The 14,684-nt window shown below is 49.1% G+C and overlaps 1 protein-coding gene across 1 annotated transcript in view; it reads left to right on the top strand.

Moving 5' to 3' along the window:
- Positions 1-14,425, top strand: part of ZAP70 (zeta chain of T cell receptor associated protein kinase 70) — a 70,546-nt gene extending 56,121 nt beyond the window's left edge. Inside the window, exons 11-20 of the mRNA XM_082427333.1 lie at positions 7,363-7,501; positions 7,601-7,682; positions 7,761-7,807; positions 8,055-8,106; positions 9,196-9,388; positions 9,908-10,114; positions 11,989-12,181; positions 12,273-12,413; positions 12,515-12,627; positions 13,927-14,425. Of these exons, the coding sequence (XP_082283459.1) occupies positions 7,363-7,501; positions 7,601-7,682; positions 7,761-7,807; positions 8,055-8,106; positions 9,196-9,388; positions 9,908-10,114; positions 11,989-12,181; positions 12,273-12,413; positions 12,515-12,627; positions 13,927-14,050 (1,291 nt within the window). The 3' untranslated portion in view covers positions 14,051-14,425. The remainder of the gene's footprint in view (positions 1-7,362; positions 7,502-7,600; positions 7,683-7,760; positions 7,808-8,054; positions 8,107-9,195; positions 9,389-9,907; positions 10,115-11,988; positions 12,182-12,272; positions 12,414-12,514; positions 12,628-13,926) is intronic.
- Positions 14,426-14,684: the final 259 nt, after the last annotated feature.

Genomic DNA, 14,684 nt, shown 5'->3' with positions numbered 1-14,684 from the left:
TGTATCAGTTAGCCTTTGCTGTGTAACAAACCACAATAAACTGTTGTAGCTTAAAATAACATTCATTTATTCACCCTTGATTCAATGGGGTGGCTATTTGGGCTTAGTTCAGCTGGGTGGTTATTCAGCTGGTTTCTTTTGAGCTCACTTGTGTGGCCACAGTCAGCTGAAGGATTGACTGGGCCTTGATGGTCTGGGATGGTCTCACTCACATGTCTGGCAGATGGCAGCCTGGGATGCTTTGGTTCTCCTTCATATGGCTTCTCCAACAGGCTAGTGTGGACTCATTTCCATGGTCGTTGCAGGGCTGCCAGGAGAAGCGAGAAAGGGCAGGCAAGCCCCAGTGTCAACCACTTTTCCAGCCTCTCCTTGTGTCCTGTTTGCTAATGTCTTATTGACCAAAGCAAGTCACATGGTCAATATCTGATTCAGGATATACAGAACTAGATTCCACTTATTGATAGGAAGAAAGGTCTAATATTGTGCTGTTTTTTTTCAATATTCCATACACGTTTGCTGGTGAGTGGCTGAGCATTGAGTTTTTTTATTTTTTGTTTTTTTGAATTTTTGAATTTTATTTTATTTAATTTTTATACAGCAGGTTCTTATTAGTTATCTATTTTATACATATTAGTGTATACATGTCAATCCCAATCGCCCAATTCATCCCACCTCACCCCCCCCCCCCACCACTTTCCCCCCTTGGTGTCCATACGTTTGTTCTCTACATCTGTGTCTCTATTTCTGCCCTGCAAACCGGTTCATCTGTACCATTTTTCTAGATTCCACATATATGTGTTAATATACGATATTTGTTTTTCTCTTTCTGACTTACTTCACTCTGTATGACAGTCTCTAGGTCCATCCATGTCTCTATAAATGACCCAAGTTCGTTCTTTTTTATGGCTGAGTAATATTCCATTGTATATGTGTACCACATCTTCTTTATGCATTCGTCTGTCGATGGGCATTTAGGTTGCTTCCATGACCTGGCTATTGTAAATAGTGCTGCAATGAACATTGGGGTGCATGTGTCTTTTTGAATTATGGTTTTCTCTGGGTATATGCCCAGTAGTGGGATTGCTGGGTCATATGGTAATTCTATTTTTAGTTTTTTAAGGAACCTCCATACTGTTTACCATAGTGGCTGTATCAGTTTATATTCCCACCAACAGTGCAAGAGGGTTCCCTTTTCTCCACACCCTCTCTAGCATTTGTTGTTTGTAGTTTTTCTGATGATGCCCATTCTAACTGGTGTAAGGTGTTACCTCATTGTAGTTTTGATTTGCATTTCTCTAATAATTAGTGATGTTGAGCAGCTTTTCATGTGCTTCTTTGCCATCTGTATGTCTTCTTTGGAGAAATGTCTATTTAGGTCTGCCCATTTTTGGATTGGGTTGTTTGTTTTTTTAATATTGAGCTGCATGAGCTGTTTATATACATTGGAGATTAATCCTTTGTCCATTGATTCGTTTGCAAATATTTTCTCCCATCCTGAGGGTTGCCTTTTCATCTTGTTTGTAGCTTCCTTTGCTTTGCAAAAGCTTTTAAGTTTCATTAGGTCCCATTTGTTTATTTTTGTTTTTATTTCTATTACTCGAGGAGGTGGATCAAAAAAAATCTTGCTGTGATTTATGTCAAAGAGTGTTCTTCCTATGTTTTCCTCTAAGAGTTTTATAGTGTCCGGTCTTACATTTAGGTCTCTAATCCATTTTGAGTTTATTTTTGTGTATGGTGTTAGGGAGTGTTCTAATCTCATTCTTTTCCATGTAGCTGTCCAGTTTTCCCAGCACCACTTATTGAAGAGACTGTCTTTTTGCCATTGTATATCCTTGCCTCCTTTGTCATAGATTAGTTGACCATAGGTGCATGGGTTTATCTTTGGGCTTTCTATCCTGTTCCATTGATCTGTATTTCTGGTTTTGTGCCAGTACCATATTGTCTTGATTACTGTAGCTTTGTAGTATAGTCGGAAGTCAGGGAGTCTGATTCCTCCAGCTCCATTTTTTCCCCTCAAGGCTGCTTTGGCTATTCGGGGTCTTTTGTGTCTACATACAAATTTTAAGATTTTTTGTTCTAGTTCTGTAAAAAATGCCACTGGTAATTTGATAGGGATTGCATTGAATCTGTAGATTGTTTTAGGTAGTATAGTCATTTTCAGAATATTGATTCTTCCAATCCAAGAACATGGTATATCTCTCCATCTGTTTGTGTCATCTTTGATTTCTTTCATCAGTGTCTTATAGTTTTCTGAGTACAGGTCTTTTACCTCCTTAGGTAGGTTTATTCCTAGGTATTTTATTCTTTTTGTTGCAATGGTGAATGGGATTGTTTCCTTAATTCCTCTTTCTGATCTTTCATTGTTAGTGTATAGGAATGCAAGAGATTCCTGTGCATTAATTTTGCATCCTGCAACCTTACCAAATTCATTGTTTAGCTCTAGTAGTTTCCTGGTGGCATCTTTAGGATTATCTATTTATAGTACCATGTCATCTGCAAACAGTGACAGTTTTACTTCTTCTTTTCCAATTTGTATTCCTTTTATTTCTTTCTCTTCTCTGATTACTGTGGCTAGGACTTCCAAAACTATGTTGAATAATAGCAATGAGAGTGGACATCCTTGCCTTGTTCCTGATCTTAGAGGAAATGCTTTCAGTTTTTCACCATTGAGAATGATGTTTGCTGTGGGTTTGTCGTATATGGCCTTTATTATGTTGAGGTAGGTTCCCTCTGTGCCCACTTTCTGGAGAGTTTTTGTCATAAATGGGTGTTGAATTTTGTCAAAAGCTTTTTCTGCATCTATTGAGATGATCATATGGTTTTTATTCTTCAATTTGTTAATATGGTGTATCACATTTGATTGATTTGCGTGTATTGAAGAATCCTTACATCCCTGGGATAAATCCCACTTGATCATGGTATATGATTCTTTTAATGTGTTGTTGCATTCTGTTTGCTAGTATTTTGTTCAGGATTTTTGCATCTGTATTCATCAGTGATATTGGTCTTTAATTTTCTTTTTTTGTAGTATCCTTGTCTGGTTTTGGTATCAGGGTGATGGTGGCCTCATAGAATGAGTCTGGGACTGTTCCTTCCTCTGCAATTTTTTGGAAGAGTTTGAGAAGGATAGGGGTTAGCTCTTCTCTAAATGTTTGATAGAATTCACCTGTGAAGCCATCTGGTCTTGGATTTTTGTTTGTTGGAAGATTTTTAATCACAGTTTGAATTTCATTACTTGATTGGTCTGTTCATATTTTCTATTTCTTCCTGCTTCAGTCTTGGAAGGCTATACCTTTCTAAGAATTTGTCCATTTCTTCCAGGTTGTCCATTTTATTGGCATAGAGTTGCTGGTAGTAGTCTCTTAGGATGCTTTGTATTTCTGCGGTGTCTGTTGTAACTTCTCCTTTTTTGTTTCTAATTTTATTGATTTGAGTCCTCTCCCTCTTTTTCTTGATGAGTCTGGCTAAAGGTTTATCAATTTTGTTTATCTTCTCAAAGAACCATCTTTTAGTTTTATTGATCTTTGCTATTGTTTTCTTTGTTTCTATTTCACTTATTTCTGTTCTGATCTTTATGATTTCTTTCCTTCTGCTAACTTTGGGTTTTGTTTGTTCTTCTTTCTCTAGTTCCTTTAGGTGTAAGGTTAGATTGTTTATTTGAGATTGTTCTTGTTTCTTGAGGTAGGCTTGTATTGCTATAAACTTCCCTCTTAGAATTGCTTTTGCTGCATCCCATAGGTTTTGGATCATCGTGTTTTCATTGTAATTTGTGTCTAGGTAATTTTTGATTTCCTCTTTGATTTCTTCAGTGATCTCTTCGTTATTTAATAATGTATTGTTTAACCTCTATGTGTCTGTGTTTTTTACGTTTTTTTCCCCTGTAATTGATTTCTAATCTCATAGCGTAGTGGTCAGAAAAGATGCTTGATGTGATTTCAATTTTCTTAAATTTACCGAGGCTTGATTTGTGACCCAAGATGTGATCTATCCTGGAGAATGTTCCGGTGCACTTGAGAAGAAAGTGTAATCTGCTGTTTTTGGATGGAATGTCCTATAAATATCAATTAAATCTATCTGGTCTATTGTGTCATTTTAGCTTGTGTTTCCTTATTAATTTTCTGTCTGGATGATCTGTCCATTGGTGTAAGTGAGGTGTTAAAGTCCCCCACTATTATTGTGTTACTGTCGATTTCCTCTTTTATAGCTGTTAACAGTTGCCTTATGTATTGAGGTGCTCCTATTTTGGGTGCATATGTATTTATAATTGTTATGTCTTCTTCCTGGATTGATCCCTTGATCATTATGTAGTGTCCTTCCTTGTCTCTTGTAACATTCTTTATTTTAAAGGTTAATGTATCTGATATGAGTATTGGTACTCCAGCTTTCTTTTGATTTCCATTTGCAAGGAATATCTTTTTCCATCCCCTCACTTTCAGTCTGTATGTGTTCCTGGGTCTGAAGTGGGTCACTTGTAGACAGCATATATATGGGTCTTGTTTTTTGTATCCATTCAGCGAGCCTGTGTGGTTTGGTTGGAGCATTTAATCCATTCATATTTCAGGTAATTATTGATATGTATGTTCCTGTTACCATTTTCTTAATTGCGTTGGGTTTGTTTCTGTAGGTCCTTTTCTTCTCTTGTGTTTCCCACTTAGAGAAGTTCCTTTAGCATTTGTTGTGGAGCTGGTTTAGTGGTGCTGAATTCTCTTAGCTTTTGCTTGTCTGTAAAGCTTTTGATTTTTCCGTCGAATCTGAACGAGATCCTTGCCGGGTAGAGTAATCTTGGTTGTAGGTTCTTGCCTTTCATCACTTTAAATATATTGTGCCACTCCCTTCTGGCTTGTAGAGTTTCTGCTGAGAAATCAGCTGTTAACCTTATGGGAGTTCACTTGTATATTATTTGTCATTTTTCCCTTGTTGCTTTCAATAATTTTTCTTTGTCTTTAATTTTTGTCAGTTTGATTGCTGTGTGTCTCGGCATGTTTCTCCTTGGGTTTATCCTGCCTGGGACTCTCTGTGCTTCTTGGACTTGGGTGGCTATTTCCTTTCCCATGTTAGGGAAGTTTTCAACTATAATCTCTTCAACTATTTTCTTGGGTCCTTTCTCTCTCTCTTCTCCTTGTGGGATCCCTATAATGCAAATGTTGTTGCATTTAATGTTGTCCCAGAGGTCTCTTAGGCTATCTTTATTTGTTTTCATTCTTTTTTCTTTATTCTGTTTCTTGGCAGTGAATTCCAGCATTCTGTCTTCCAGGTCACTTATCCGTTCTTCTGCCTTAGTTATTCTGCTATTGATTCCTTCTAGTGTATTTTTCATTTCAGTTATTGTATTGTTCATCTCTGTTTGTTTGTTCTTTAATTCTTCTAGGTCTTTGTTAAACATTTCTTGCATCTTCTCGATCTTTGCCTCCATTCTTTTTCTGAGGTTCTGGATCATCTTCACTATCATTATTCTGAATATTTTTTCTGGAAAGTTGCCTATCTCCACTTCATTTAGTTGCTTTTTGGGGTTTTATCTTGTTCCTTCATCTGGTACAAAGTCCTCTGCCTTTTCATTTTCCTTATCTTTCTGTGAATGTGGTTTTCTTTCCACAGGCTGCAGAATTGTAGTTCTTCTTGCTTCTGCTGTCTGCCCTCTGGGCATTGAGTTTTTGTTGTCAGTTCAAAACTTAAGGTTTTGACCTTACAAAGTATTTTCACTTCTCAAAAGAAGAGAACTAGTAGTTAGAGACAATCACCTCCAGGCCAGCCCACCAGTCTAGTTATGGTAGCTCCTTCCTTTCTGTGGGACATTTGCATTTCTTAGTTTGTTGTGGGATTCTCTTCCTTGCCTTTGGTGCTCCCCCATTGCTCCCCACCCTGTTTCCTATCTCCACGTTTCCAGGTAGGCTGCCCTGGTCACTATGTCAGCCTTCACTGCATTGTTCTTTGGGAAACTTGCTGTCCGGGAAAGGATGGGATATTCACAGCCACCCCTCCATCCCTCACTCATGTTTTGCCATGGAGATTTAAGGGACACTTCTCTGTCTCTTTGGCCTAAGGAAGGGTTGCAAGGTGGGCTCATGTCTGTCTTGTTCACCACTGTACTCCTGCCCTTAGAATAGTGCCTGGCATGTGGTCAACACTTAGTAAATATTTGTCCAGTGAATTAATATCCATGGGCAGGGCCTAAGCCCTGAGAGTTTACACTCTGATGGTGCCCAACTGTGGGTCATCCCATGGCTATTTCCTGCTGGGCGCTCCCAGCCAGCTCTTGTGTAGCTTAGTTCAATCCCCTAGATTATTGGTCTGTTGTCTACAGTGTCCACAGAGCCTGAGACCACCTCCAGAAACAGCTGCCCCTTCCTCCTCCATTAGAAATCTACACTTAACCCTGGAATAGAAACTTGTGCCAGGAACTCAAGACAAAACTGTTTTGTGGGAGATGCTGACTAGTTTTACAATGGGATGGGAGGGTGCAGGTGGCCCTAAATTGGTCCCTGTGTGTGTTTGTGTGTGTGTGTGTGTGTTTGTGTGTGCATGTGTGTATGTGGTTGGACAGGTTCTTACTGCATGAAGACACCATCTTTTAGGGGCTTAATTCTGATTGATAGACATGGAAGATTTATTTGTTTTGGCAAATTTCCAGAAGAGGACAATCAAGGGTTTCATTCTTTTAAAGGTCATCTGTTATGATAACTGGTGGGTCTCTTGTGATGGCAAGGTGACTTGTTCTGATGTGTACAAAGGTGCCCTGTGATCTAGCCATGGACTTGCACTTACCTTTATTGCTCTATGTATAGAAACAGCTTTGTCTCCCCAAGAGAATGGTCTTAAGTCTGTGTGTCCCCTGTGAGTGGCTCTGTGTCCACCATAGATGAAAAAATATCCCTCCATGAATCGCCGAGTATCTCCCCACCCCACACCTGTGGCCAAGTGTCCAGCCATGGGTGGCCTGGTATTCAGCCATGGAGGACCAGGTGTCCCCCAGTGTATGGCCAAGTGTTCCCCCCGAATGGCCAAGTGTGCAGCTGTGGGTGGCTGAGTATCAGGCCATGCAGGGCTGAATGTCCACCGTGGGTGGCCCAGTATTCCCCTGAGGATGGCCACATGCCTGCCCTTGGACGACTGTGAACATGGCCATTCTCCTCTCTGCTCACCCCGGCGCCCCCTCCACCAGCCCCACGCACAGCATGTTACCAGTAGGTCTGGAGGTTGAGTGGGGCCTGACCTCAGCTCCCGCAGCCCCTGCCACTTCTCCATGAGGCTCTGGGGTGCGAGCCCATAGGGTGTGTTTGTGGGAACTGGGGCCTAGTAGGAGGGCACCACGGGGGAGGGGGCCCAGGTGGTTGTAGGGGTGACACCCCCTCCTTCCCCCGCCAGGCTGAGACCCCGGAAGGAGCAGGGCACTTATGCACTGTCTCTGATCTATGGGAAGACTGTGTACCACTACCTCATCAGCCAGGACAAGGCGGGCAAATACTGCATTCCCGAGGGGACCAAGTTTGACACGCTCTGGCAGGTAGGCCGCCCACACACCCTGTTGTGGGCAGAGGCTGCGGCGGGGTGCTCAGGCTCCTGGGGGGGAGGGGAGCCCCGGCCCTGACGCTCTTCCCTGCAGCTGGTGGAGTACCTGAAGCTGAAGGCCGATGGGCTCATCTACTGCCTGAAGGAGGCCTGTCCCAACAGCAGCGCCAGCTCAGGTGAGCGGGGCAGCGGGGGGCAGGGGTGAGTGGGAGACCCCAGCTCCCACCCCCTCACTGTCCCTTCTGCTCCCCCAGAGGCCGCTGCTCCCACACTCCCCGCCCACCCGTCCACATTCACCCAGGTGAGTCAGCAGCACTGTACACTTGGGGCCTTGGGGATGGAGCTGGGTGGGCAATGGGTCCTGTTCCCAGGGTGGGGCTCCGGGCGGGAGATGGGGGGAGAGTGGGGCTGCCGTGAAACAGAAGAGGGTACCCCCAGCACCATCTCTGGGAGTCCGCAGAGGATGTGGGTCTCATGAGAGGGGCTGGGTGCCCCCAGCTCTGGCCCTGCTGACCCTTGCTGACCCTTGCTGACCCCATGACCTTTAGCCTCAGAGACGGATCGACACGCTCAACTCAGATGGATACACCCCCGAACCAGGTGAGTCGGCAGAGATGGAGGTGTGTAGGGGTTCGTGTCAGACCAAGAGCAGGGTCCTGGCTGGGCCCTGGGGTGTGTCAGGGGAGGGACGTGTGCCAGGCCTGACCTGCGGCGGTGGGCCTGGTTGCCCTGTGCATGCGCTGTGCCTGCAGGTGTCCACGTGGGCACATGCATCATGCCCGCCTGTGAGCACGTGCCCGGGGGCATGCTGACGTGCCGGGGAGTAGACCTGGCCGTGCCTGGGCCACCCCGGGTACAGACACACATCCGTTAAGCACCTACTACCTGCCAGTCGTGCTCCAAGCTCACTGAGTGTATTAGCTTTGCTGAATCCTCCCGACAAGCCACATGAGGCGGTCATGGTAATCATTCTCATTTTACAGAAGAGAAAGGAGGGCCAGGAACTGTCACGTCCCGCAGCTAGGCAGTGGTGGAGCTGGGGTTTGAACCTAAGGAGACTGGCTCCAGAGTCCAGGTCCCTAAAACACCCTGCCGCAGATGCTCGTGTGTTTCATGTGTGGATGTAAGCCTGTGCATGTGTGTGCAGAGAACATACACGGTTGCCTGTGCACAGAGAGGCTCATCTGGAGCCCTTGTACACATGGCTGCGTGGTGCATACGTAGACATGGGCAGGCGTGACATGGGTGCATACGTGTCAGTGCACGCACACCCATAGGTGTGCACACTCCAGCTGGCACTACATTGGTTACTTGTGCAGACACGCCTTTGGACCCCCATCACACACCGAGACATGGGTGAGAGTGTACGTGGGTGTTATGCGTGAACACGCAGGGGCACACGTGTGTGCACACTCTAGCCAGTGCACACATGGTTACATGTGCACATTAGAGTCCTCTTGGACGTGGCTTCCCAGCTCACCCACAGATGGGACCAGGAGCACACACAAATGTACACACGCACATGAACACACACGTGTGCCCGTGTGCCCGTGCATGCTCTGGATGGTGCACCCTGTGCCTGCGGCGCACGTGCCTGGTGGGCACCGAGGCTGCCCTGCCCTGCCCTGCTCAGCCCCCCTCCCTCTCCCCACTCCTGACTTGGGAGCACACGCCTGTGTGTGTGCCCAGCATGCCTAGCGTCCTCAGAGAAGCCGCGATCGATGCCCATGGACACCAGCGTGTACGAGAGCCCCTACAGCGACCCCGAGGAGCTCAAAAACAAGAAGCTCTTCCTGAAGCGCGAGAACCTCCTCATGGCTGACATAGAACTTGGCTGCGGCAACTTCGGCTCCGTTCGCCAGGGCGTCTACCGCATGCGCAAGTAGGCTGCCCAGCCTTGGTTGGGGAACCACTGTGGGAGGGGCAGAGGGGGCGTTGCCTCCCAAGGCCTTGGGGGTTGGAACCAGGATGTGACTTCAGGTTGCCTGAGAAACAGACTCCGGGACAGGAAATTGCCTGCTAGGCGGGGTTACCTGGGGGAGCCCAGGGCAGCACCCGAGAGGGAGTGAGAGGAGCAGGTCTGGGGCGGAGAGAAGTTGGGCTGAGCTGCAGATGCAGCAGAGTCCCCCTTGTCCGCTCCATCGGCTGGTCATTGGATACAGGCTGGTCACTTGGTACAGGCTGCCCCTGGGGAGGGTGACACTTTGAGCCGGTTCTTTTCAGCGAGGGCCAGTTCCTGGGCGGGGCTTGGCTGTGAGCTGTGAGCTGCAGGGAGGATTGGGCGGCAAACCACAGCATCTACTACACAAGTCCAGGGAGAGGAGAGGCAGGTCGGGTGGGGATGAGGGGGCCGGGTCAGGCCCGTGCCAGCTCACGCATGTCCCTCCGTGCGTCATGGCAGGAAGCAGATTGACGTGGCCATCAAGGTGTTGAAACAGAACACGGAGAAGGCGGACAAGGACGAGATGATGCGGGAGGCGCAGATCATGCACCAGCTGGACAATCCCTACATCGTGCGGCTCATCGGCGTCTGCCAGGCCGAGGACCTCATGCTGGTGATGGAGATGGCGGGCGGCGGGCCGCTGCACAAGTTCCTGCTTGGGAAGAAGTGAGCCTCTGGGCCGGCCAGGTGTTTGGGGCTGGGGGCAGGGGGGAATGATCCTGTCCACCCACGGGTGTGTTCCACACTCATTTCCTGCGTTTATAGACACACAGCTGCTGCCCACACTCATGCCCATGACAGATCTGACCCCAGGTTTGACTTTCGGCTCTGCCACTAACTGGTGTGACCCCAGCTGGGTTTCTTAATTCACCTGTGCCTCAAGTTTCCTCATTTGTACCACGGTGATGCACAGTATTTACATCCAGGGGCTCTTGTGAGGGCCAAATAAGCTGCTGTCTATCAATAGAAAGTGCTCAGAACGGTGCCTGGCGTTGCTTATAGGAGCTTTGTAAGTATTAGCTCTGTCACAACTGGCACCTCTGTTCTCTCGGCCAATTCGTGACGCACGGGAAGTTGCCGATGGTTGATGGTCTTTGACCTAAAGCAGGGTTGGAAAACTGCAGCCAGGCTTGTTTTGTACAGCCTGGTTTCGCATTTTTAAAGGTCTATGAAAAAAACAAAGAGGACTATGTGGCAGAGACCATATGTGTCCTGCAAAGGCTGAAATAGTTACTCTCAGGCCCTATAGAGAAAAAATTGGCTCACCTCTAATCCAAAGAAATTGCAGTTTCATTTGTGTTCCCTCGTGCCTCAAACTCTTACCCTCACGACACGATATTTTACACTCGCAGAGGCACATGACCTTGAACCCGAGCTCTTGCTGGAGTGCGTGCCTTCACCGGTCCCAGCTCATGTACTCAGTTATCCCACGGGTGTTTATTGGGCAATTTCTCTGTGACAGGGACCATTACCAGCACTTGGGATTATCAGCAAACAAAGAGACAAAGTTCTCTGCCCTTTATTTTGGTTGGGAAAGAGAGGCTTTAAATAATCATTATAATACCGTAAAGTATAGAGTATGTTGGAAGGTAAGTACTATGGAAAGGGGGTTGGGAATGTCAGGGTAGGAGGTGAGAAATGAGAAGGTGAGGCAGCCACGTGCAGCTCTGGGGGAAGAGTGGTCCAGACAGGGCACAGCCGGTGCAAAGGTCCTGAGGTGCCTGGTGTGGTAGAGGAACTGTGAGTAGGGCCCCGAGGCTGAAGCAGAGTGAGTGCAGGGGAGGGGGGAGCTGACGTAGGCAGGGAGGTGATGGGGCAGATGGTGCTGGGCCTTGTGGGCCGTGGGGAGGACTTGGACATTTACCCTGAGTGAGGTGGGAGCCCTGGACGCTGTGAGCCGAGGAGGGGCAGGACCTGACTCCAGTGTGGGAAGGACAGACCGTGCCGGGTGAGGGCAGAGATGGCTGTTCTGGTCCAGGCTGGCAATGATGACGGCTGGGTCAGGGTGGCAGAAGCAGACGTGGAGAGAAGTAGGGGGATTCTGGAGGGATTTTGAAGTCAGGGCTGCCAGGGTTTGCTGACAGATTGGATATTGGGTGTGAGAAAGAGGAGCTGAGGGCAAGGCCAGTGCTTCTGAGTAAATGAAAAGATGGAGAAAGAGGAGTGTGTGTGTGTGTGTGTGTGTGTGTGTGTGTGTGTGTGTGTGTGTGCGCGCACACACGTGCGTGTGTTTGCTTTGTCTTTATTATCTTTGAGATGCCCGTGAGACTCCCTGAGGGCACACAGAGGATGCAGGTAAATGTGTTAAGTCTGGGAATCCCAGTATATGGATGAAATTTAAGGCCTTGAACCTGGATGAGGGCAGAGGTTTGTGCCTGTTTTGCTCACGCCATGTCCCCCCGCCCCATGCCTGGCACACAGCAGGTGCCCAATAAGCATCTGTTGAACAGAGGCTCAGCTGGGTCAGAGAAGTGGGCTTTGCCCCCTTGGGGACCTGGGCTGTCCCCTCCCAGCTGCCCCTGCCTTCCCCTGCACCCCAGGGAGGAGATCCCCGTCAGCAACGTGGCGGAACTGATGCACCAGGTGTCCATGGGGATGAAGTACCTGGAGGAGAAGAACTTTGTGCACCGTGACCTGGCGGCCCGCAATGTCCTTCTGGTCAACCGGCACTACGCCAAGATCAGCGACTTTGGTCTCTCCAAGGCACTGGGTGCTGACGACAGCTACTACACTGTGAGCCCCTGGCCCTGGGGTGCCCAGATGGAGGAGGCGGTGGTGTGGAGGGTCCCCGAGCCCTGTCCCGGCAGCATCTCCCACCCTCCAGGCTCGCTCGGCGGGGAAGTGGCCGCTCAAGTGGTACGCGCCTGAGTGCATCAACTTCCGCAAGTTCTCCAGCCGCAGTGACGTCTGGGGCTACGGGGTCACCATGTGGGAAGCCTTCTCCTATGGCCAGAAGCCCTACAAGGCAAGTGTGGGCAGAGGCGGGCGGACAGCTGGGTGGGAAGAGGGGCCAGGGGGGAAGGGGCCCTGGTTACTCACATGTGTACTTGGCTCTGGCTTGAGCAGAAGATGAAGGGCCCCGAGGTCATGGCCTTCATCAAGCAGGGCAAGCGGATGGAGTGCCCACCAGAGTGTCCACCTGAAATGTACAAACTCATGAGCGACTGCTGGACCTACAAGTGAGTGCCAGCGGGCAGGAGGGTACCTGGCTGAACTGACACCCAGGCCTGGGGCAGGAAGTCGTGGTGCCCAGTAGTCCAACTAACTCATCCCACCCAAAGACTCACCCAATTCATGGCCTTTCCAACCCTCGGTACCTTTATTCCCCCTGCATCTATGCTCAACTCTCCAACAGACTGACCCTACAATGCTCCAGTGGTCCAGCACCCCAGCACCCTACCTGCGGACACCCACTGCTCCAGCATCTAAAACCTCAGTCTCCCACCAGCCAATACTCAAATGATCCTACAACACTCAGACAAGTCAGTACTGTTACCCAAACTATGATACCAATACTCAGGGCATGGGATAATACTCCATTATATAATTCCTGTTTCCCATCAGCCAACATTCAACATCTAATTACCCATTCAGGCCAACACCAAAGCACCCAGATACTCAATGCCCTCCCACCTCTGTCTGCTTGAAGCCTGGTGCTTGAACACGCCAACTCCTAACACCATCAATACCTCCCCTTCCCATCACACAACAGGCAACATGCACCCAAACAAGCTATTACCCTACACTAATATTGCAATGCACGGGCATTCCAATATTTGATACCTTTCCTGCCCTAGCATCCATTATTCCACTGGCCAACACCTTTCACTGACACCCAAACACCCAAGCACTCCAATAAATACACACCCTACTTATGATAAATGAATAAGAAATGATCAGCCCATCCCTTCTCCACCATGTATTAACTCAACCTCTATCAAGAAACAATACACCAACACCCCAACACCCAAAGAGGCTAGCACCTAACACCCCAACGCAATACATGGATATTCCACACACATACCAGTAATACCCTGACTCTCCACTAGCTGAACCCAACCTCCATACGCCAATGTTCCTCTCCTTCGCGGGCAGCATACTTGCATCCGTGTGAGCCCGCGCCCAGCACCCAAATACCCTGGCCAAATACACACGCTCAGTACATCAGCATTCAACATCCCAGCTCCCCGTGGTCAACAGTTGTCACCCCTACACGCAGGGAGCTCCCTTCCCTAAGTCTTCGCCAGTCAACACTCAGTATATGGTTCCCCTCCATCCTGGATGTCAGCCCTTCAACTAGGCGATACGGCAACCCCGGAATTGCAGTCCTCTCACACCCAGGAGACCCCTCCATTACCCGATACCCGCACCCCCACCCCAGCCCCACTGCTTTCTGAGCCCCATGCATGTCCACCCAGCAGCTGAAGTTGGGTTCTGGGGGTGTGGTCAGCAGTCTGGATCTCCCCGACCCCTCACAGGTGGGAGGACCGCCCAGACTTCCTGACCGTGGAGCAGCGCATGCGCACCTACTACTACAGCTTGGCAAGCAAGGCCGAGGACCCTGCCGCGTGCGGAAAGGGGGCCGAGGCTGCGTGTGTCTGAGCTCCAGCCTGCCAGCCCCTACGCCCCAGCTTTTCCTCCTGTGTCCTCAGCTCCCTCCCAGGACCTCCAGTCTGGCTGAGCCCAGCTCAGTTTCTCTCCCCACCACCAGCTGGGCTGTGATAAGGCGGACAGCTCAGGCCTCCGGCCCACACTGGTCTAGTATTCCCTGCCCGGTCACCTGGCCCCTCTGGCTGGGGTAGGAGGCCGAGACCCAGGCAAGGTGGTCCTGGGCTGGAATCTACTGGGAGGCCCTGAGCTGAGGGGGCGTTGCTTACAGCAAGGACCCTCCTTCCTCTGGGCCCAGAAGGGCGGACTTCCGGAGTCCTCAAGTGGCAAGACCCCAATCATTGGAATAAACGCAGCTTCTCTCTCGTCTGAGATCCCTCATCTTTCTGGGGTGAGGGCGGGGGGACCAGGAAAGGGGCTGGGTCATCGGAAGGGGTCCATGAGAAGTGCCTGATGGTGCAACGCACGGGCATTCCAATATTTGATACAGCTTTTCTCGTGCGGGCCTGGGGGCTGGCTTTCCCGCCCTTGTGCCCTGGGGACATCTTTACCAGCGTGAGGGGCTGCAGCAGGTGAGCGTGGGGACTTAGGGTCCGCGTGCCTGCTGGCCACTCAGCTCCCCGAGCCT

This window comes from Balaenoptera physalus, assembly GCF_965194825.1.
Source record: "Balaenoptera physalus genome assembly, chromosome: 15".
In the NCBI taxonomy this organism is placed as follows: Eukaryota; Metazoa; Chordata; class Mammalia; order Artiodactyla; family Balaenopteridae; genus Balaenoptera; species Balaenoptera physalus.
The sequence above is the reverse complement of the archived record's forward strand: the minus strand, read 5'-3'. Positions and strand labels throughout refer to the sequence as shown.